This window comes from Telmatherina bonti (assembly GCF_933228915.1).
Source record: "Telmatherina bonti genome assembly, chromosome: 2".
NCBI classification, from domain to species: Eukaryota; Metazoa; Chordata; class Actinopteri; order Atheriniformes; family Telmatherinidae; genus Telmatherina; species Telmatherina bonti.
In genome coordinates, this window is record NC_136620.1 from 16,179,082 (window position 1) to 16,203,191 (window position 24,110).

Here is a 24,110-nt window from a genome sequence, read left to right on the forward strand (position 1 = left end):
ATGGCAAAACTTTATTATTTGCAAACATTCATTTACAGCTGCAAATTCTTTACAGCCTAATATCGAGCCCATTTCCCCCCCATCAGTTTTTTCCTGGTTCCCCAAACTGAGAGCTGCTAATCACATATCACACTGTTAGAAAAAAAACAAACCCAAACCTTAATTACAGTGATGACACCATGAACAGTGAAACAATTCAGGTATTTGAAATTATATCAGAAGAACTGGAATGTATATATTTGATAAATATATATAGTATGACATCGAAACACTCGCAGAACTCCTAAAAATAACAATGACTAACATCTGTTTACTTTTGGTTTCTGTGGTGAAGTAAAGCTTTATAAAATTTGTGTTTTTCTCTGATGTTAGTTATACGTTGAGGTCCTGTGTGTGTGTGTGTGTGTGTGTGTGTGTGTGTGTGTGTGTGTGTGTGTGTACGTGTGTGTGTGTGTGTGTGTGTGTGTGTGTGTGTGTGTGTTTGAATACTAATATTAGCCACATCTGCTGGTTCCTGGTGTGAATGATGCAGATGGGGTTAAATTAGCTGCCATGTTGCCTTCAGTCCGGTCTTGCTGGAGAAACTGGTGCTGTTCAGAGGAACCCTGCTGGCAGCTTTCAGGACTTTTCTTCTGCTCCTCGGGACTGCTTCATTTGGAGTGTAAAGGCCAAAGATTAATTGAATTGACTTGATTATGATTTAGGATCTGTTTTTATCTGAAGATCTGCTGGTTTTTAGCTAAAGCAGGACTATTCAACCCGGGCCTCAAAGAGAGCGGCAGTCCTGCAGGCTTTCAGTGTATCCCTGCTGCAACACACCTGACTCAAAAAAGTAAGTCATTGTGCAGAGCTTCATGCGCTGTTGGATCAGTTTAACCCTTTATAGGGCAGTCAATGAAATACCTTGAAATTAGACAGTTTAACCTAAAATTGTCCTTCTGGTGTGTACCAAGACCTCCATTCTGTTGTTACATTAACAAAAAAATAAAATAAAATAGTTTCATGCTGAATATGAAAGAAAATGAAGTGATCAAAAATAGTCACTTGCCCCATAAAGGGTTAAATCAGGTGTGCTGAAACAGGGATGCATTGAAGACATGCAGGACTGCAGCCTTCATGAGTAGCCCTCACCTAAAGAGTCGAAGAATGAGGGTCCTGCATGTACGAAGAACAGAGCAATTTGTTGCTGTCTGCTACAACTTTTTTTTTTTTTTTATTCCATTGTTTCTTCCTCCAAAGTTTAGTTAGATGTTCATTTTTACCAAATCATGTTTCGACTAGTGTTTGCAGTCTTCTTCCTCTGTTGACTGTGATGTGTCGTTTATCAGCTTTTATTCGTAGTACTTGCAGATAGGACAGATTTGCAAGGTTTGCCCCCGCTGCTTGATAGTCTTTGGAGGAGAGTTCCAGGTGTGTGATGGCCAGACAGCTCCTTCATCCCAGCTCATGGTGTTCTTGGTTGGCTGTTTTTTCTCTTTTCCCTCCTTAATCCATGGTTTGTTTTTTCCTTTCTGATGATTTTAGTGTTGTCTTGGTCCATGATGGGGTTATTTTCTTTGACATGGATCCAAAATAGCTGATTTTAACTCGTGTGATTTGTCATTTAGTCTTCTTTTCACATCCTTTCTGGTGTTCTTTCTTTCATGTGTTCCTGTTTTCCCAAACATGTTTTACTGCATGACTTGCACAGCATATGCTATATTTTTTATGCGTTATTTTCATCCTGTCTAGTTTCTCCTTCATTCCATCTGTGATTTTATTGCTGTGTAGGAACAATTAAAATCAACCATCATTGTAAAACAACCACATAATGGATGGGGACGATGCTAATCAGACCACAAACAGAAAAGATAAGAGATCAGAAACTTCAACATATGTATGCGTTATGTGGTGTGATCAGCTAGATGGCAGGTTATGTCTTAGGATAACCAATAAGAATAAAACATTCTCCTCAGACACCGTGTTCACCTTCTTACTTCGTTCAGCCATGACAAGCTTTAGTTCGGAGAGGAGGAGAAAGTAGCACAAAGCAGCACTCTGTGTTTATAGAGGGGGAGTCGTAAAGCAAAGTGCTCCAGGTTACATGATCCCATGAGAACCGGATCCTCTCTTCCTCATATGTGCCAACACGCCTCAAGCCCTGTATATCCAGAGATCATCCAGAGATCCATGATTACTCACATGAGGCCAGTGGTTCCCAAACTCTTTCTGCAGGGCCCTCTTTTCATCTGTGACAAAAACGTCAAGCCCACCTTCCCCGCAGTTTGGGAACCACTGCATTCGGCTAATGTTTGGGTCAAAAGTTACATGGTATCCATTTAAGTAGATAAACAACAATAAATTAATTTCAACACTCTATTTATCCCAAAGACATATTTTAGAATCAAATAAACAAATACAGTTGATTAGATAGAAATAAAATAAAAAGGCCAGAAGTGGTTTGAGGCTAATTTGTGACAAGTATGTGTTGATAATCTGTATCCAGACAGGAAGTTATATGAACACATACATGCATGTTTACTGATCTTAATACATCTGGACTTGTAACTTATGACTTTTAAATGAGGATTTCCACTTGGCCACTTTTCACTGAGTAAAAGATCTCAGTTCATAGACCTCCTCCACTAATTGTTGCATGGCTGAAGTGTGTTTGCTCCGTCAGCTTCAGGTTTCACAGCAGAGCTATAAATAAACTACAGAGAGACATTTGCTACTCTCCAAATATACTCCACAGAGTTGCTTTCACTGTTGCTATTAATAATACAAACATTTTCCCACCTAATGCGAACTCATCCTGCCGAGCAGGTCACCATCTACAGCACTGATTTATGACCTTTTTACATGTTAATTACCGGATGCATTATAATTACTAATGCCAGTTCATCCTCTACGGCCACACAATGATGTCATTTGAAAATAAATTGAGGTATTTTTGGAGAAGCCTAAAAGCTCTGTGGCATCCTCATGTGGTTGTGACCAGAACTGCAGTACGGGTTTATATAAGCAGTCTCCTTTTGCTCTACGATTCAGACAAGACGATGAGGTTTCTCTGGGTTTTACCCCGATGCAACTAAGCAAGTGAGGGTTTATTTCTGATTTAAAACATGATTAAAATGTTTCTGTAGGATTCCAGTCATATATTCTGTACAAGTATGAAGGTCAAACGTCACAAGAACCTATCCTGTAGTCCACAGGTGTCAAACTCCAGTACTCAAGGGCCGGTATCTTGCAGGTGTTTGTTGTTTCCATGGTCCAACACAGCTGACTGAGATTCATAAATAGGTTGAGAAGAAGCTGCTGGATCCGCTGATTTGAAGCAGCTACTGTTTGTAGAGGGAAACAACCAAACCCTGCCGGATACCAGCCCTCGAGTTTAACACTGCTGCTGCGTCCAGTCCAGCTGGGGAATAAAAATTCGAAGCTTTGCATGGAGCATGAGAAAGCCATTGATTGGTGCTTTGGTGTGGTGTATAACAGCTGTAGGTCAGGAGGGTGAGCAGATCTGGAAAGTTGATGGATAGAATCCAGACTTCACCTGACTACATGCTTAAGTGTGCATCGGCAAGACATTGAACCCTGCATTGCCCTTCCGATGTGCCTATTGGAGTATGAGTGTGTGTGTCTGTGTGTGACATGTAGTGTAAAACGCTTTGAGTGGCCGACATGACTTGAAAAGCGCTCTATAAGTACAAGTCCATTTATTTAGCAAAAAGACAACTGATTCTAGCTTAAATAGAAAAATAAAAATGATAAAAATTTTTGGTGTCTTTTTGTCTTAAAGGTAGAGTATGTAAGATTTTCAATATTTTCAAAATAAATTAACTGAAAAAATAACTACAGTCATTAGTTAGTTTTTTTTTTTAAACATGTAGGTTCCAGTCTGTCCATTTTGATGTGTTATTAAATTGCAAGTTTAATTAATGACAAAGACCCTTTATGAACGTTTTCTGACCAGTAAAAAGAAAAAAAAGTACTTTTTTTTCCACCAGTAGGGTGAGTATAAGCACATTTATTGCAGTGCGGCTTTGAGCTACAGCTCACAAGCGATTCCTGCCCTCATTGGAGCTGGCAAGGAGGAGGGGTGAAGGGTGAGTTTTGCTCATTACTGCCAACCTGTGGTCGTTTGTGGAGGTAGCAGTTTTGTGGTTTTGCTCACGGCCTGGTGTTTGCCACCTGGTGGTGGAAAGAATCGCCTTGCAATCTTACATACCCTGCCTTTAAACCACACAACTTTTGCATTTCCAGGCCTTCTTTTAGCATTACTGAGCATTACATATTAGGTTCATTTTTACATCCATATATTTAGACTAACTTAGGAACAACTTATTTAATCCCTTATTTAAAAAACAAACAAACAAAAAAACTGTTTAACACTTCCTGACAAATCTACGTGACATATCCCTAAAGAATATCTTCACAACTACAAGTTATGTAGGGTTAATCTTGGTATCAAAGATAGTAGTTTGCTTTAAGTGGAAAAATTAGCAGAAGCGCTAAAGTGGACAGTGCTGTTGAACCTTCAACTCAGCCAAGGCTCAAACCAGCAACCTTGTTGCTGGGAGGTCATACTACTAACCACTGCGCCACCATGTCACCAAACCAATGAAAAAAAAAACATAATTCCTGAAAATATTACTTATATTTACGATGGAGTTTGTTTCCTGCTTCTTTTCTTTCAGTGAACGAGATCATCGACAGAGACATCGTCAGTTTGAGCAGCAATGTACAGCCCAATCAGATTGACCAGTTCCAACAGTACGACTGGGAGCTCAAGTCCAGCGACACCACCCTGCCATTCTGTGGAGACCCTCAATAGTTTCAGCTGATGATCCGAATGTTGTACAAAGTGCCCCAAATTGATCTTCAAGTGCCTGAAAAGCAAGCAGCAGCAGCTTCATTGTGGAGTGTGTGGGCTCCATTCAGCTGACCACCAAGTTAGACTCACGTTTCACTCTTTGTCTCAGGAAGTTTACTGAAAACCAACTTGTACCTCACAGACGTACCAAAGATTCAGAATTTTCTCAGCTAAATTGGAGGAGATGCAAAACATAAGGGCTGTAATCCGACTTAAAAACAGTTTGTCTTCAACGACACTAAAGTTGCATAGAAATTAGATTTTATTTATTGGCCAGTAAATTAAAATGATTTATTTGTTCATGATGTGGTCCAGTAAAAACTACTGTCCTTCACCCGATTACGTTCGTAGCTTGGTTTTATTTTCTTTCAGTTACATGACTGTTGTCCAGACCTTTCAGACACTGAAAATGTATCGTCAAGTTGAAGTAAAAAATAAGAGAAATATGTGATGTTCTGAGTCTGGAGTCATTTGATGAGGTATGCGCGTTGGTCTGGATCAGGGCTGTCCAGCTCCGGTCCTCAAGGGCCACAATCCTGCAGGTTTTCCATGTATCCATTTTCCAGCTACGCTCCAGACTCAGATGAATCAGGAACTGAGCAGAAGAACTTCATTGGCTTTTGGATCCATTTAATGGAAGCCAGGTGTTTTGGAACAGGGATACATTGAAAACCTGCAGGACAGCGGCGCTTGAGAACCGCCTTTGGACACCACTGGTCTGGATTAACCAATAATCTACAAGAGAAGTAAAAACATTTGAATGAAGTATGAAAAACATGCTTCTTCATGTTTTAACAGTCTGACTGGCATGCACAAAGAGCTGGAAGTTTTTATTCTGTTTTTCAAAATAAAACTCCACGGTTATAAACAGTGTAACTATATTCTCAAACCAAACCTGTTTATAGTTTTTGCCAATTACTGGTGAAATGGGGAAAGAGGCTTATATATAGAAATAGGTATTCTAATGCAGAAATCAAGAGGGTGGTCTTTAGGTCCTGGGTTTCAACATTTCTGTCCTGGCACTACTGCATAAAAGTCCTGCTATCCACAGTGTTGACCATAAAAATGTAACTGGCACGCAACCCACACGCTCAACACTGCTGCTCATCCTATGAATGCATTTTCCATACTGTTTAAAACCAATTTAAAAACAATCCACAACAAATTATATATGTTGTTTATATTAAAAAAAAAAAACTAAAGCAAAGTTTAGTTTTAAAAAATAAACCTTTGTTATATTCTCTTCAGAAACCTATGGGTGACGTCACAGAGGCTCCATCCATCTTTTTATATACAGTGTATGGTTTTAACATCTTTGGTGATAACTAACGCTTCTGCAGTTGCTGCGATTTTTAACCCTCTGTTTAATTTACAACCATCTTGAGTCAGTAAGGCCAAAAATATCCATTTACACAAAACGGTTATTAAAATGTTTTAATTCATATTTCAGTTGATCTCAGTTCCTTAACTTCAAAATGTCTGTCTCGATCAGTACAACAAAAACTGACAACGCCGAGGGTTTTAATTTGCTTTATTTTAAAAATACAATTATGACTTTTTAGGTTTGAGTGATTCAGCGATAATCAGGATACAAGCCAAAATGTTTTAGTCACTGTGACACAGTTTGATAAATAATAAGCCAAAATGTACTCAGGTAGATCACCACCTAGTGGTTAATATATGTCCATTTTTAGATTTCTCTACACAGGAACCTAAAAACCCTGTAAATATCTTTATTCATACTTTGGGTGGAATAATAATAATAATAAACAAAATAACTTGTATTGAAAGCAGCAGGGTCCAAGTCTATTGAAGCCGTACTTAAAGCTGTTGCCCTGTGTACCTTTTAGATCAGACACCGCCCAGAGAGTTTTCGTCCCGTAACGGTAAGCCAAAAGGGCCATTTTGAGTGATATCTAAAAGTTTGAAAGCCAAGAGTTTTCTTTGTCATTAGCCAGGCCCACATCGACCAACTGAGAACTCCCCATCACCATGAAACTGCTTTAGTACATTCTTCAACAATACTACGACAACCAAATGTTTGCATTATTGGTAGATTGAGCAGGGCTCAACCTTTTTATGAAGTTTATTTCAGAAAAAATATTAATCCATTAAAATTGTATAGCAGTTTTCTGGAAGTGGACATTTTTATCCGTAATGACTCATTGGCTGATTCATTTTTTTCCACATTTCTCTGCTGACATATCAGAAAAATTGAATTTCAAAGTGCATGAGGAGACTGAGGTTGAAAAGTTTGTCCAAATGGACTAAAATATGCTAAATGCTGCATGAGAGTTTAACAGCAGCAGATTGTTCTCGTTGACATCAACAATCAGCCTATTTATTATCTGTAAAGTCATTTAAAGAGCCTCTGGTCTGGGTCTGGTTGAACGTAGCAAAACTCCTCCTGAACAGAGTTGGATCCGGACGTCCAGCAGCTGTTTGTGCAAGTATAAACCAGCACTGTCCCAAACTCAAGCTCTGCCTCCGAGCCACCATCCTTCCTCTGCAGCAAGCTAACCAGGGCAGGCATCAGCTGCAGCTCAAACGTCCTCGACCCTCCACAGGAGCTGCACGCCAAAACCAGATCTCCCATGTTGGACGGCGGCTTGGAGATAAAGAGAGGTTTGCCACCACGGCAGTAGCGCAGGATCTGCTCTGGACACAACGAGATGGTCTTCATGAACCTGCAGAAGGCAGCATCTCCATGTTTAGGTCTGCTCTTCTCATACTTCTCCTCCCCACCACCAGCATCGCTCTCCTCCAGCTGACCAACTACTGCTCCCTCTCTCCTTTCGTAGTCTCTGAGCAGCTCCTGAACATGCTCCATGTGGTCGTCTTTTCCATGCAGATCCGACTCTTCCACAACGCTGATGAAGAAAGCACGGAAGACGGGGACGTCCTTCAGCTGGGCCAGAGTGAGGTCCTGAAACCGCGTGCTGATGTCTACCTCACCGGTCTGAGGATTCTCTGAAGAGAGAAGTCGGCATGTCTGTCAGTTTAGACTTATTATCAGAGAAACCTGCTTAATCATGGAGATCATAGTGGTAGGCTTGTACACATTCGGTTCTACTAGATCTGATGGGAACTAAAGACAGGTAAACTACAATCAGACATAATTCAAACTGGGAACTCTTTTATTTCTACTGAACAATAATCACAAAATTTTATAACAAAAGTAAAATCTGAGTGATCTGGGACATCACAGACATAACAGTGTCAAGTCAGGCTAACTTTTGTATCCTGAATATAATTTTTCCTTTTCCCACCATTTTATTATTTTTTATGTCAATTTTTTATATTTATACTATTTTCATATTAAACTTTTTCATTTTTAGATTTTATTTAATATGCTTAATTATATTAGGACCACTATGTTCTGAATTCTTTGATGCCAAAACACCTTTATAATAAATAATTTTTAAATTAATATCAATGTTTTATAAAAGTTTAAACAAAATAAGAAAGCGTGTGTATATAGACCATTCTCAGTGACTTCACACTGTTTGCTAAACCACTACGTTGGATAGCAGAAAGGTAGCTGCCACTATGGAGGCACTGTTAATTGTTTATAAACAATAATGGTGCAACAAACTTCATATTTTCCAAACCAGTTCAGCTCTCATGAGATCAGATCAGATCCTTTTTTAAAAATGTGTGCTTGTGTTTGCTCAAAACATTCAAGATTTTCCTAAATCCTGGTTGAAAACTAGTCATTTTCACAAGGGCAGAATGCAGATCACTTTTAAAAATTGTATAAAGATAGTGTGTTATATTTAGGAATTATCGTTAAAATTACTGCGAGAAAACGTTGCTATTTTACAGGTTTTTTTTACAGACCAGGACTCAAAGTGAAAATCTGCAACTTTTCATTGACACATTGAAATGTCACCACCATATCTCTCACATCTACACCACAGTGAAGGTTAAATTTGTCAAATATCCAACCAGCTTCACTGAAGTCACATTTACAATGAGAAAAACTTTTGATGTTTTTGTTTCATTTGCTACTTAACACCAACAAGCTGTTCGCTACACAGCTGAGAGTGCTTCTAGTTCTCTTGTTTAATGGCAACAGCCCAGTTAGCCTGTCTTCAGGGTCACCAGGCCATCTGGAAAATGAAATCACATTACAGGGATGTCGATTGGAAAATACAGAAGGCAGAGCACCAAAGTTTTCATGCTAAGAAACATGTGAGACTCATTTAGGTCCTAGAATCTATGTTTCTTTTTAATGAGAAGAAAAAGTAGACTTTCTGATGCTTGGAGGAACACAACTTAAAATCTTTTAAGTCCCAGTTTTTTGTTTTTTTTTGTTGTTTTTTTTACCAGCTAAGGTCCATTTGATGCACACTTAAATTCCTAAACACAGGGAAAACTTTGGGTGTGAGACACGTTTTTTAAAAAAAATAAATTTTCAGAAAAAAATTCTTGGGCTAGATTTAGTGTGTTGCATTTTAATCTAGAGTGGAGAGCAATTCTGGGAGATTTTCTGACCAAAAATATGACCCGCGATTGTGTCAAGACCGTAAAAGACATAAAACACACTTTCATTCAGTAAAAGTTATCTTTCACAAACCTTTTAAACTTTGTTGTTTGTGGGTGAAAGTATGCCTGAGCTCTAATAAAAAGTCTCCAAAGCGGACTATGTTTTTGTCTAATTTTAACCATATCCCATTCATTTCAATAGGACCAATAGTCCCAGTTGTAGGCCAATTATGTACACACAAGATGCAAAGTCATAGTAATGTGTGCTTTAATTCTTCCAGTACTGCTATTGTTGAAACATATTGATCCATAAATAAATTATTCTATCATAAATTAAACATAATAGATGTTTTCACACAAAATAATCTTTAATTAATCTCAGCCTTACCTTCTGTCAGAGAAACTTTGGTGTTTTGCTCAGGACCTCCCCATGCATCTTTACTCTCCTCCCCCTCCACGCCCCAGTCATCAGCGCCGTCACACCAGTCGGTGGTGCTCAGGTTTATTTCCTGCGGAGGTGCACACCGGGTGCGTGTCTGCGCTGCGGCTACCTCCGCCTCTGTACTCTGAGAGCGAAGAACCGTCCAACTCTCTGAATGTCCGCTGCACTCAGCGTGCGTGCACGCGAACAGGTGCAGGATTCTGTGGAAAGGAGACGCTTCCAGGGGACAGTACACCTGTACCACGTGAGCTGACGGGGCGCCGCAGCGTCTGCAGCGAGGAAAGTGTTGGGAGATGACTGGAAGCCAATCCGGCTGACCCCCCACTTTGTTTGTGAGATACGAGGACTTGTATCTTTTACAATCCAGGTCTCCATCGCACAGACCGATCAGAGTACTCTCTTGAACTGTAGAGGCCATCTTGCATATGATCTTGCACGTGGTAAAAACGCCGACCGGAAGTAGAATCCGGCGTCAGAGGTCCCTCACCGAACATTGTCCGGAGGATGAATTGTGTTCCACAAGCAAGTTCCACACAGAAATGCCGAAAACACAAACAGCCAAAAGCAAAATCTTCAAATAAACACACTTAATTGCAAACCTAAGATGCCTTTATGTTTGTATGTTTGGAAGATCTGCGAGAAAAAAAGTATAAAAGACATGAATATTATTTTGGAATTAGAGGATGTTTTTACCAAACTGAAACAAAACGTTTTGGTTTGGGAAGTTCCGGCTATAAAAACAAAAAAAACGATGCCCTTTTTTTTTTTTTTTTTTTTTTTTTTTTTACCTTGTTCAGCATCATCGCAAGCAGAAAGGTGGACTAGCTGCCCCTTTGTGCAGAAAAAAACTTCTAGCACATTGTTGTAGAAAGAGCATGGGCTGACCTTAAATTCTGTCTATCAATCCATTCTATTTCTATTCTATTTCAATTCTGTTTGATTTTAATCTACTACATAGGTGTTATTAATGATTTTAAATGTGATTGACTTTAAATCCAACAAGCCATATTATAAAATCAGATGTTGCTTTTTCATTGAGAAAAAATTAGAATCTGTTTTGCTTGATGTATTGATCATAATTATGGAATATCTTAGATTTAAACAATTTAGTAATGAGTTTCATTATCCACTCCTTTTCATTAAGTTCTCCAACTGCAATTTCTGTTAAGCTTGGTTTTAGAACTGAATATTGATAATGTGTAAGACATTAATCAGGGGGTACAGGAATGAGTTGCTAATTTTAATTATTTTTATTTTGGGAAAAGTGTAAAATGTGTGAAAATTTGTTGTTCTCATACATATTTCAAACATCTTTCATTAAAAAAATGTAAAAAATAAACAAAAAAAAATTAAATTAACCTTTCTTATATCAGTAGCTAAAACATATAGTTTGTGTCTACCACTGGTTTGGTTACTTTACAGACCACTATTTTCGCAACAACCACCTTTGGAAGAAGCTAAACATGCAGCTTTGTGGCTACTTGACCCTGGGGCTGGAGGCATTCGCCTCGTAAGAAACAGCTCCAGGGAGAGGTAATGAACCAATGCAAATTCGCCTCGTAAGGAACAGCTCCAGGGAGAGGTAATGAATCAAATAGCACTGTAATGACCAATGCAAATGGTTGTGGAACACAGACTGGATGGAAAACGATTGACTGACAGCAGTTACTGTGGGGAAAGGGTCACGGCGCCCTCTAACGGTCGGAACCTGAACGGTCGTTTTTTTCTCCACTGATTCTCACCGTCAGTTCTGAAACTGGTACGTTAACAGTTTAAAGTTGGAGCTAAACAAGTAAGAGAATGGGAAATAAACCTCACTATTTTTATTTTTCAGAGTGTGAACATACGTTTCACCACGTTATACGTTTAGTGTTAGTTTAAAGTAAACTCAAGAAAGGTAATGTTGCATTAGCTAGCTGCCAGGCGCGAGACCACGTGAACCCCCAGTTCAGCCAAACTTGAAACCTTACGTGACTCTCATACTGGTGATACTTTGATTAATTAATACTGCCTCTTTCCCCATCATTTTGTGTTTAAACAGTGGCGTGTAACGAGGAACCAAAGAAATGTTAAAAATATCGATCCTGAAGGTGAGTAACTCGCATGTAGCATCGTGCTTGTTAATTATCTTAATTAGCCAGTTAGCGCCCAGTTTAGGTCCACGGTTTGTTGGAGGCATTTTTGCTTAATGCAGGTCTAGTTTTTGATTACAACGTAGAATATTTTTGACTGAAAGTTTCATAAAGACATTTGGGGTGAATATTAGTTGGCTCAGGGTTACGACAAAAGTAAATTAATTTTTATTATATGAAATTATTGTAAAACGATCCAGTCATGTAACGCCGCAGTAGTTGTATAATAGCTATGTCAAAATGCGCCAGTTTTTCTGCTGTGACGGCCAATCAAAACATTTAAAAAAAAAAAAAAAAAGACAAACCTGCAGTGGGTTTAGTTCTTATGAACGTTTTCACGCTTCATTGGCCATGATGCCGCAAGTTAAAGCGAGTCAGTGTCGCGTGACAAGGCGTCAAACCGGACAATTTTATGTGGGCCCTCAAAATTAAAGCTTTGATGCAAAAAGGTTAATTTGTAATACTATGAATTGTTTAAACAATAAATTTATTTCTTTGGTCATAATAAAATGCTCATTTTTAACAGTATATCCATTAGAAAAGCTAGGTGCTTTGTTACAGCAAGGAATCCATCAAAACCACTTTAACCCCCCTCATATACAAGGATTTGGATAGTTTTCTAAACCTACATGTCCAGTCATTTTATGTCCAAGTTTTTGCAGGTGCTTTTTTAAAAACATCTGACCTAGGACCTTTCTCAGCAAGAACAGCTATATATGTTTTTTTTTTTTTTTTTTTTTGGTCACAACCGTTAACGTAATTCACCAAAACCGATTTTATCTTCCTTATTTATGAAGATTTAGTTTATTTTTCAAGCTTTACATGTAGAGGGTGGCCACAGAATGATCTGTGTAATATATCAAACAATTAAGCCTGTTACATACACTGTGAGAAGAGAAAACTCTTTTTTTTTTTCTTTTTGAGATTATGAGAACAAAATTACATATATATATATATATATATATATATATATATATATATATATATAATACCAATGGGAATACCAAGCATGGAGATGGTAAACATATTTTTTATGCGACATTTGAATGCAAATTAAAAATGTTCACAGAACTCTAAGGCTAATTGAAGTATGCTAAATTGTTGACAAAGATTGAATATCAGTTCTATTATAAATTTGGTAAAAATGGTATTTTCACCAGAACTTTCAAAAGTAGATGTTTTTCTTTCTGTCACATTTCCATTTTTCTGATTTAAAATGAGTTTCCTAACCTGCCCCCATGTTACCAGTTGAATTTGTATGTGTTGCATACATATGAATATAAATATTTACCTCAGTAATTTAAGGTTTCAAATTGAGATTAAAGCTAAGATTCAGACTTCCGTTCAGGTCTATATTTTATTCCTTTGATTTCTTATTGGTCAAATAATATTTTCCTCATAATATTTTATGGTAGTATCTAATATTGATTGCAGTTTTAAATAGTTAAGTACTGTTTGAAATACACCAGAGTTGATGTAGCTGAAACGGTTGGTAAAGTTTAGGTCTGACTTTGGCAGGTGGACAATCCCTCTTGCCTTTGGGGTCGGGTGCTTCAGGATCCAGATAGGGATGCAAAGTGCACCCAACATTATGACAGCCTCTTCTCTCAGATGAATCTTTTCTACCATGACGTGACTCAGGACCTGTGCAGGCAAAAACCCCCATTGTTGGAGGAAGGACAGGTATGTCACACTTACACTCTGACATCACCTACTTTGCACACATTGCAGCGTTACAAAAGATCCGAACAAGTGTTGAAGTGTCTTTGTGCTATACACTGAATCTCACATTACACTTGATACTCTGCTGTGAAGCTGCCTTCAGCAAGTGGTGAAGAGGCTTGTCCTTCAAGATAAACACCACGAAGAGTGGATGCTGACTCTGGTAGTTGCCATGACTTTCAGGAAGTGATACAAAAATAAGGTTGTGGTTTTACAGTTGAAATGAACACAGAATGGGTCTTTTACATTGATAGTTTAGCTTTAAAGCTCTGAAAATTGCTTTTCTGGACAAATCTAAGGGGATTTTTTAAACTACTGTTAATTAAGTTACCATGTAACGTGTGTTCAATCCTAAATATCACCTGCTGTTTTGCGCAAATCAGTCAGTTAGCCAGCTTCTTCTAAAGACAATCCGTGATGAACAGATTCTGTTACGACTGGCTCTGTTTAATCTGTGCACATGATTAAACCCTGTGTGGGAACTTAGAGGATTCACTGTTTTTTTTAATTTTTATTAAATGATTCTCAACATTGCTGCTTCAGGTTACAAAACTTCGGGCTTGAACATGTGCCGTGTATGTTTGGTGTTGGGATTATTTCCAGAATAACTACTTTGGCTTGTTTACCATTTCTGCCTGTGTTTTTACAAAGAAAAACAGCTGATGTGCACGCTCCCATCAAATAATCTTAGCCGTTGACCAATCAGATGCAGTTTGCAGGCAGGACTTAGGGGGGAGCATTCTCTGAGAGGATCAATATAAAATCAAAACAGGGGTTTGTGAAAATTCTTGATTATTTCTTTCCCTTCCACACTTGCATATTTAAATAAATTAGCCTGAAATGTGCATAATAGAGCCACTTCAAAGACGACTGCTCCAGAGAGATCCTAAATAAGGAGACCAAGAAGTTTAGATTCATTTTCAGATCCACCACATCAGACAAACAGGTGAAAATCTCATTCCAAATAGTATGAAGAGGAGTACACTGCCACAACATGGTCATGAGGTTTGTGGGGGACTTTTGGCGTATGTCACAGACTGAAGCGACAGTACTGTAGATCTTGGATAAACAAACTTTGGTATTGTGTACAAGATGTATAGGCTTGCACTAAATGAGTGCCTTGAACCAATAAAGAACTTGTGTACCTGCACCAGGACGTCAGACCAGATCTCATCAGATATAGTGCACCCCAGATCCTCATTCCAGAAGGCCCTTATTGAGCTTAATGACTATGAAGACATTGAGGCTTCCTGATTGTAAATAAAACTGAAGTGGAACCTTTCAATTCAGAAATAGGTGAAAGAAAAGAATCTACATCAGAGTCCTCAGGTAGATTGGGAAATGTAGACAAGTTGGGGATGCCACCATGGCATGAAGGTGCCTCACAAAGTGTTGTGGTGGGAGAGCAAACTTAAGTGAAAATGTTGATATTTAAGTAGGGCTGTAACGATATGCATTCGTCCTGATTTGATTCCATTACAATTTTAATTTTGGGTGCCGATTTGATTTAAATTCTCGCGATTCTTCGATATTGCTTTTTGTAGACTGAAAACAAAAATTTATACAAAGCTTTTTTTTGCTCTTCATTTTTCTTAATTTCAATTAGGAAAAAACAACACAGTAGCCAAAACATCACTGTGCTGTTATAATGCCCAAGAAGACAAGTAATAGATCAATAAAAAAAATTAATGAAATGAAAAATAAAAATGACAAAAAAATCTTAGTGGATTATTTTTATTATAATAGAAAAATCTGCTGTTTTTATTTTTTAAATATCGATTTTTAAAATTGTGAAGCAAAAAATCCAGATATTCAATTTTTTCAATTTGATTCCCCACCGCTAATATTTAGCAAAGGTATGGTCAGCATACATGTCCCTAAAGGTGCATATTCCAAGGTTTGACCATATTTTGACCAAGGTGTTGTCAATGAGAGAAGACCAGAACACATGATTAGCTGCTAGAGGTGTATAAGCTAGAGACAAAAATGGCTTCTGAATTGAGTCAAGATTAAATTAGTGAATACAGTAAAACCAGAAGTTTTTTATGGTTCCTTTTGGTCTGACCACAAGAACTAGGTTAAAACGAAGATCCAGAGCAGAAATGCCAACACTAAAAGGGTCCTAGTTGGTCTGTAGTACCATCAAGATTTCACTAAAGCTTTGGGGTGGGGCCAGGAGGATTGAAGAGTTCTGATTACCCAAGAACATTTTCTCCTTTCGTCAGTTATTTAAGATTTAACATCCACAGTAACTCTTAAGATCCAACAGTGTTTGTGTTGCTGTCCCCTCTCAGGTGTGTGTCGTGTACTGGACAGTGATGAAGTTATGGTGTCGTGCTGTGTTGGAGTCCGTCATCGTGGACTCAATATGCTGTCAAGTTCGGTGCCTCTTGGTTGACCACGGGGAACAAATTGTGGTTCCATCAGACCAGTAAGGGCAGAACATCACCTATTTTTCTCTCATTCGATCTTTCCCTTTTAACATGAGTATAAAGCTGCTTTTCTACATACACTGGAATTCAGACAAGTTACTAAAATGTTCTCAGAGTTTAGATTTAGAAATTTTAAAGGAGGCAGAGGACAGAATTGATAATGGAGGGAGAAGCCACCAGTATGACTTCTTACACTGATATAGCTCAGAGTCTACAAATTACTGAATGAATATAGTTTTTGAAATTAATTTCAGGCAATTTTTACTGACGATGCCTAGTTTGTAATCCTGTCCTCTTATCTCCAAACAAGGATCCGAGTGGCATTGCCAGATTTCCTTGAGCTGCCTTTCTGGGTGAGAAAGTTCCACCTGGCAGGAATCAAACCAACAACCCTGAGAGTTTCTGTAGTTGAAGAAAGGGCAGAGCTCATGTAAGACAGGCTCATCACTTAACTGTTATATTTTTTGTTGTTTTTGTCTGTCTTTCAAGAGGAACACAAACATTTAGTGTAAAAAGTGGTGTTTATCTTTTTTTCTTGTCCTGTACAGTCCGTCCAGTCATTGGGACAGCTCAGCCACACTCTACTTGCACAGCCTGCTGCAAGGTTAGACAATTAAGTTATATACAGGCAGCAGCATTGACGTAAGGGACAACTTCACTGATGTAAATACTTTAATGTGAGTTTTCCTCCTTTTTATCACAAAGCATCCACCCAGACAGAGGCAGTATTACTGGAATCTGAGTTGAACTCCACCTCCATCCAGCTCTATCTTACTGTCAGGGACATAAAGGTGAACTCTGAGTGACACAGATATATCCATTTTACGCTGACATGAAAACATTGTAATTGAATGTCAAAATTTGACACTAAATTACTTTGGTTTTTTTCCTGTCTTTTTCTGGATTCTCCTCCACAGATCTGTGTGAATGATGACATGGTGGCGAAGAAGTTTGCATACTATAGAGAAACATCCGCTGATGGTGGTGGCCTGGATGCAGGAGATCGATCTCCTGTCATGTTCAACATTTTAACTCAAGCTTTATCTCCATCTACAAAGAAGCTAACAGCTCAATCTCTACCACCTCCTGGTAAAAAACAAAAAGATTTGGAATATGAGGCAACACAGACAGGATTCAACAGTTTACTGAGTGTCCTCATATGCAGCTCACCTGCAGATGAATGCGTTTATATTTATTTAATTAACACCTCGTTTTTATCAAGAATGATTTATTTCGCTAATTCTTGCACAAATCTGTAGGTGGTAGAAGTTTCTTTTTGTCAGTTTCCCCCAGTCATTAGTGAAATGCAGGTAAAGATATTTCTACTCATTTCTAAACCTATCTAAACAACTGTTCTGCAACTATTACTGATGTAAACTAAACACTTTTTCCTCCTCTCCTGAGAAACGTTAAGCAGATTATCAGAAGGGGATAAAGGTTGAATATGTTTCTTTTAAGTTCTTTCTTGATGTCTCCATTTTCATCGATATTTAGTTGTCCCTCTGACTGTGTTTTATCCCTCAGTGACGTCTAAGAGCTTTGATCCAACTGGAGCAGGAGACTCTCAGACTTCTCTTTCTCAGGTCTGCAACTTTACACACTTCCTTACATTGAAGTGCTTGTTCAGTAAAGTCAACATTAAATTGTCAACCAGGTGTAGGGAGGTCCACTTCTCTAGAGTTGGGTACAATGTTTCCTTGGGAAGACAGGCAGATGTATTACATGTAGGTTGGCGGATGTAATTATCAAAAACGTTTAAAATCAATAATGCTTAATTATTCATTCATGACCTCCTGAACAGGGAACCGACCCACTGCTGCATTGCAGTATTGTTACACACGTGGTAATGTGACGAAATCTTTAGGTTATTTACATAACCCCGGTTCTCTGAGTAATATGAGTGAGATGTCTCACTATGGGATGCACGCCTCTGTGCAGCTCTCAGAAGCATTAATCTCATTACGCCAATCCTGATTGGCTGGTGAACGTGTCCGTCCGCATCAGGTAGTGCCATCTACCTTAAATAGCTCATGCGGACGGCACGCCTCATTCAAGATAAGCACCTCTTCTCACTCGCCCAAGCAAGAAGGGTTGTCTGGTGAGACATCTCACTCATATTACTCAGAGAACCGGGGTTATGTAAATGACCTAAAGTTCTCTTTCATAATATTTTGCTCGATGTCTCACTATGGGATGTGGTAGCTCCCGTATTGCCAGACAAGCTTATCCAGCGTCCACCAACCTACAGGAAAGAGTCCTCAGGACGTCAAAACCGGGCATGCTAAGCACGGGGCGGAGACATCCAACATGTAGAACCGGACAAAAGTGAGAGGCGAGGACCAACTCGCTGCGGCACAGATGTCTTGAACCGAAACTCCCCTGAATAAGGCCCATGATGGGGCCAAGCACCGAGTCGAGTGTGCTCGCAGGCCCCCAGGAGGCTGCAAACCCTGACTCGTATAGGCCAGAGCGATTGCCTCCACCATCCAGTGGGACAGGCGCTGTTTCGTGACGGGCTTTCCCTTATGAGGATTAACCCAGGACACGAACAATTGATCGCTCCTTCTGAAACTCTTAGTCTTATCCATGTAAGTGCGGACTGCACGAACTGGACATAAAGACCTCTGTTCTCCCGAGGAGAGACCAAAGGCGACCAAGTCTATAGGGGAACAGGAGCCCACCACCTTGGGCACAAAGGCCGGGTTGGGTCTCAAAATTACCGTCACATCATCCGGGAAAAACTGAGCGCACGAAGGATGCACTGAAAGGGCATGGATGTCGCTAACCCGTTTCGCTGAAGCGGAAGCCAGCAACAACACTGTCTTGAAAGACACGTGTTTCAAATCCACTCCTTCCAGAGGCTCAAAAAGGGGACCCTTCAAACCTTCCAAGACCACGGGCAATTCCCCTGGCGGGACCAATGGTCTGGACACAGGAAGAAGCCTACGTGCTCCTTTCATGAAACGGCAGACCAGTGGATGTTGGCTTGCCGTCAGCTTTCCAAACCCCACGTGGCAGGCAGCAATAGCTGCCAAATACACTTTAACCGTGGAGAAGGCTTTCCGTTTGTCAATCAGATCCTGTAAAAAAGACAAGATCGTCCCCACTGAGCACTGAAAAGGAATGTGGCCGTACTTGCGGCACCATTCCTCAAACACCCTCCATTTACAGTCATACAATGACCTAGTGGAGGGGGCCCGCGCACTCTGTATAGTGGAAATTACACGCTGTGGGAGCCCCACGGCTGACAAGTTGTGCCACTCAGGGGCCAAGCCCACAGTGCCAGGCGTTCTGGGTGTGGGTGAAAGACCGACCCTCCCCCCTGCAGCAGCAGGTCCCTGCGCAGCGGGAGCTGCCAGGGCTGCAAGCGCAGCAGCTGATATATCTCTGCCAGCCAATGCATCGCAGGCCAATGTGGAGCTATCAATATCAGGTCGTGACCCTGTTCTCTCACTCTGGACAGAGTGGGAGGTATCAATGTCCGGGCGGCCAGGCGTGCGCTAACGCGTCGATGCCCAGGGGAGCATCCATGCTGCGCAGGGAGAAAAACATTGCGCACTGCGTGTTGTCCCTGGAAGCGAACAGATCCACAGTGGCCTGACCGTAACGGATCCAGATCTGTTGCACAACCTCTGGGTGCAGAGTCCATTCCCCGTAAACCGGCGCGCCCCTGGACAACAGGTCCGCGCCTGTGTTCAGAGCTCCCGGTACATGCGTCGCTCTCAAGGAGAGAAACCGGCCGCAGCTCCAGAGGATCAGTTTGCGTGCCAGCGTGTGTAACTGACGGGAGCGTAATCCTCCTTGGCGGTTGATGTACGCTACCGCCGTCGTATTGTCCGTCCTGACCAGAACATGATGTCCGACCAAAGACGGAAGAAAGTCTTTCAGGGAGAGGAACACCGCCAAAAGCTCCAGGAAATTGATGTGATTTTTCTGGAGGTCCGCACTCCACAGCCCCCTCACAGGCTGGCCTTCGTGGATTCCACCCCAGCCTGTCAGGCTTGCGTCCGTGGTGATCACCTTCCTGGACAGAACTGGACCCATAGTGACTCTCCGGGTCAGGAAGGACGGAGCCCGCCAGTGGCGCAGAGTCCTGACGCAACTCGGAGTGACCAGCACTTTCCGTGCGCCATGACGCACAGGGTCTAGGCCGGACGAGGCCACCCAAAGCTGAAACTCCCTCATGTGGAGGCGGCCAAGTCGGACTACAAGAATTGCAGATGCCATCAGTCCGAGTAATCGAAGACATAATCTGAATTGAACAGATTTGTCTAGACGAAAAAGCGCGAGGCACGCCCTGAAAGCTCTCACCCGCTCTGCCGAGAGGCGCGCTGTGAAGGTCACCGAGTCCAGGGATAATCCCAGAAAGATTATGCTTTGCACCGGAGACAGCATGCTCTTTTCCGTGTTTATCCTGAAACCCAAGTCCGACAGGTGCCACACCAGAATCTGTGTGTGAGCCCTGGCTTCCTGTTCTGATTGTGCCAAAAGCAGCCAGTCGTCCAGGTATGTAGCCAAGCGGATGCCCTGCTGCCTGAGCGGGGCTATCGCCGCCTCTGTGCATCGCACGAACACTCGCAGACTCAGAGACAGGCCAAAAGGGAGTACCAGGTACTCGTAACAGATCCCCTGGAAGGCAAACCTCAGGTACTTCCTGTGGGGAGGATAAATTGGGATGTGGAAATACGTGTCTTTTAGGTTGACAGAAGTGAACCAATCGTTCTGTCGAACAAGGCGGGGCAGAGATGTATGTGTCAGCATCTGGAATTTGTATTTCCTCAGGTGTCTGTTCAGAGTGCGTAGATCCAGGATCGGGCGAATTCCGGTCCCCCCCTGTTTGGGGACCAGGAAATACCTGGAGTAAAAACCGCTCTGACATTGTGCGGGACTGACAACACAGATCGCTCTTTTGTTTAACAGGGAGGAAATTTCCTCTTGTAAAACTCGAGCGGTCTCCCCTGAAGCCTGGGGGTGTATAATGCCGGCGAAGCTCGGGGGAACAGTGGCAAACTGCAGCCTGTATCCCCTCGAGAACGTCCTTAATACCCAGGGCGACGCCCCGTGCGTGGCCCATCTCTCCCTTCGGAGGGAGAGCGGAGACACACACTGCAGGCCTCCCACCGAAAGAGAAAACTCCCGCGAAGCGTTGGCGCCCTCTCTTGGTGGAGCAGGGGAGTGACTCATCGGCGGCACTGGGCTTCCCTGACAGCGCAGTGATGGAGCCGAAGCCCCTCCCACACTGGAGAAAGCTGAAGCTTTCTTCCGTGGGGAAGCTGCGGGTCCCGCACCCGCGCTGTTTATTCTCACAGCTTTGGTTTTCTTTATTATTAGCTGCGCCCTTTCAGGCTGCTCACTTCTTCTTCCTGGACTGGAAAGTGGCAGCCTGCGCGGGGGGTGCCGGCGCAGCTGCGATTGTAGCCGCTGGTTTCTTAGGCCAGCTGGCCCGACCGGGCAAAATTGGTGGGGCGGGCTGAAGTTTCGGTTGTTTAGGCATTTTAAACTGCGAAACATGGGAGGCAGCAGGCGCAGGAGCCTTGCGCTGCACGGGGGGGGGAGGGAACAGGAGGCTTTCAGGGAAGGCAGAGCCAGAGTGCCTCGTCTTCCTTCTTTTTGGCTTCACATCTTTGCTGCATTGAGGCCAATGCTGAGCCAAAAATTCCCTCCGGAACAATGGGCATGTCGAGGACGTCGTCCATCTCCCTGTCTGACAGGTTGGCGAGGTTGAGCCACCGCGCCCGTTCCTGCAGCACCATAGTTCCCAGTGCTCTCCCCGTGGCCTAGACCGCGCAGCGCTGGACGCGGAGACACAGGTCGGTGATGACCGGAATCTCCTCCCACGTTGCTGGGTCCTGGGTTTGCCCAAAGTCCTCACACAGCTCAGCCTGATACGCTGTGAGCAGGGAGAAGACATTGAGCGCTCTGGCTGAGAGCGCAGCTGCCTTGTACGCCTTTTCAGTCAGGGCTGACTGAAAACGGTCAGTTTTGGATGGCAGGCTGGGGCTCCTGGAAGACACTGCTGACAGCCTGGTGGTGAAGGTGAGCTGCCACGAGTGGCTCCATTGGAGGCATCCGGAGCAGGCCCAAGCTCTCCATCGCCTCACAGTTGAGGAATGAGGCCCCGGGAACCGGGCTCCTGCTGCTGTACGGGCGGTCCCTCCACGAGCGCGTCACCTCGTCCAGCAGCTCCGGGAAGACGGGGAGAAGTTGTTTTGCCACACTCTTAGCTGAGGGTAATTTCTTCCCTTCGTAGCGGGACCTGGCGATCTCCACTACAACAGCCGGCCAGGGGATAGCCAGACGGGCAGCAGCGCGTTTACACACGTCGAGCATGTCCGAACTGGGGAGGGGAGAAGCTGGTGTGCTACCCTCGCCTCCATCCCGAGTGGTGGTGGAGGCCGCGGGCTGTGTAGCCCGGGCCGAAGTACTAAAGATGTCGTCCTCCTCCTCGTCCTCTGATATGAGGAGACTCGAGGCGACATCTTCATCTTCTCCATAGTCAAGGTCCAGGACGTCTTCCTCCTGTGGGGGGTCCGTGGCCAGGTCGAGCTTGGACCCCTAGCTGACGCTGGCCTCCGGTACCACTACCGCAGTGGACCCGCCATCCCCTCCCCTTTCGACGGCAACGTCGGTGGCGGTGTAATAAGGGTCATGTCCAGACAGGCTAGCTTGGCGAGCTAGCCGTCTGCGGAGACTTTTTACCGTGAACACCGCACAGCGTTGACACGAGCCCGGGACATCTATTGCTAGCCGGGCGTGTTCCAGCCCCAGGCAGCACGAGCAGACCTGGTGTGGGTCTCTGCTCGAAATTTTATTCCTGCATCGGCAGGAATGGGCCCCAGAGTCTCCATCACCTCTGGTGTGAGGGTTCTTTGCCTCCATTCCTAGCGAGCTGGTGAGCGAGCGGGGAATTGAGGTGGTTAACTGGTGTGCTAACCGTGAGAGCCGAGGAGTTAGCTGGTGTGCTAATGCTTGACAGTAAATTTTATTTTTCGCCGTGGTGAGGCTGAAAAATGGTGACGACCGAGCCGTGGTGGGGCAAGGAAGCACAGGAGATGGTCTGGTGTGACCAAACGAAGCAATAAAATGTGCCTAAAGGCTAGGTAGCGCCCTGCGACCGAAGCTAAAAGGTCAGTCTGCGGACAGTTTAGCTAGCTAGCCCAGACGCGAGATATGCTCCGAGTGAGAAGAAGTGTTTGAATGAGGCGGTGCCGTCCGCATGAGCTATTTAAGGTAGATGGCACTACCTGATGCGGACGGACAAGTTCACCAGCCAATCAGCATTGGCGTAATGAGATTAATGCTTCTGAGAGCTGCACAGAGGCGTGCATCCCATAGTGAGACATCGAGCGAAATATTATGAAAGAGAACATTCAAACATCATATGACAGCTTGCTGCGAAGTCACTTCGCAATTCCAAACTTAATTGCAGACTAATTTTTCATAAACTACTGAATTACAGTGGGAAAAAAACTCTCCAGACAAAAAGTTACTTTTTTTTAAAGTCCTGATGAAGCTGTGTTTTAATAGTCGCCACACATATTCCCAAAGTTCAGATCTCAGATAATGTGCTGACTTTAACAGCATCTATCAAGAGTAGTAAAGCAATTTTAACCTGTAATACAACTTGAAAATTAATAAATAAATACAAAAAACAATACAGTGACTGTAGATTCAGTCTGTTTAGCTGTGGGTTTTCCTCAAGATGATTGACAGACCTGCTCTACAACTTTGCTTCACTTAGTTTGTAGCAGATCTATGACTACAGTACTTCAGTGGGTTGTCACTGTTTCCAGGTTTTCATCATTGCCTCATTTGTCATGTAGGGCTGCTAGATTAAGGGGGAAAAAAAATCCTGAACACCATTATTTTTCCCAGGTCATCATTGTAAATGAAAAGTTGTTCTCCACTAATTTTACCTGGTTAAATAAAAAAAAAAGGTCAGTAAATAAATTTATTTCACAGGATTACTCCTTGCACAGCAACAGGACATCAAGGCTTTAACACAAGCCAGGACACTGTAAAATCACATAGAAACAAAT

General features: G+C 42.3%; 3 protein-coding genes across 3 annotated transcripts in view; 2 read left to right on the forward strand and 1 right to left on the reverse strand.

Annotated features, from left to right (window-relative positions):
- nfatc3b (nuclear factor of activated T cells 3b) overlaps nt 1–6,064 on the forward strand; it is a 31,865-nt gene extending 25,801 nt beyond the window's left edge. Inside the window, exon 10 of the mRNA XM_079256182.1 lies at nt 4,680–6,064. Within this exon, the coding sequence (XP_079112308.1) occupies nt 4,680–4,816 (137 nt within the window). The 3' untranslated portion in view covers nt 4,817–6,064. The remainder of the gene's footprint in view (nt 1–4,679) is intronic.
- Nucleotides 6,065–6,280: 216 nt separating this feature from the next.
- pdcd2l (programmed cell death 2-like) lies at nt 6,281–10,203 on the reverse strand (the record flags this gene model as incomplete). The annotated part of the gene is made up of 2 exons (XM_079254422.1): nt 6,281–7,825; nt 9,732–10,203. The coding sequence occupies 2 exons, from the start codon at nt 10,201–10,203 to the stop codon at nt 7,212–7,214; spliced, it is 1,086 nt and encodes a 361-aa protein (XP_079110548.1). The 3' UTR covers nt 6,281–7,211.
- A 1,648-nt stretch (nt 10,204–11,851) lies between these two features.
- Nucleotides 11,852–24,110, forward strand: part of tdrd12 (tudor domain containing 12) — a gene marked incomplete at both ends in the record, with an annotated part of 50,901 nt that continues 38,642 nt past the window's right edge. Inside the window, 18 exons of the mRNA XM_079256441.1 lie at nt 11,852–11,875; nt 13,436–13,600; nt 15,934–16,070; nt 16,382–16,501; nt 16,620–16,675; nt 16,777–16,862; nt 16,989–17,089; nt 18,930–19,119; nt 19,337–19,542; nt 19,650–19,847; nt 20,026–20,195; nt 20,337–20,505; nt 20,563–20,682; nt 21,122–21,350; nt 21,783–21,963; nt 22,052–22,107; nt 22,175–22,301; nt 22,568–22,695. Coding sequence (XP_079112567.1) covers nt 11,852–11,875; nt 13,436–13,600; nt 15,934–16,070; nt 16,382–16,501; nt 16,620–16,675; nt 16,777–16,862; nt 16,989–17,089; nt 18,930–19,119; nt 19,337–19,542; nt 19,650–19,847; nt 20,026–20,195; nt 20,337–20,505; nt 20,563–20,682; nt 21,122–21,350; nt 21,783–21,963; nt 22,052–22,107; nt 22,175–22,301; nt 22,568–22,695 — 2,463 coding nt within the window. The remainder of the gene's footprint in view (nt 11,876–13,435; nt 13,601–15,933; nt 16,071–16,381; nt 16,502–16,619; nt 16,676–16,776; nt 16,863–16,988; nt 17,090–18,929; nt 19,120–19,336; nt 19,543–19,649; nt 19,848–20,025; nt 20,196–20,336; nt 20,506–20,562; nt 20,683–21,121; nt 21,351–21,782; nt 21,964–22,051; nt 22,108–22,174; nt 22,302–22,567; nt 22,696–24,110) is intronic.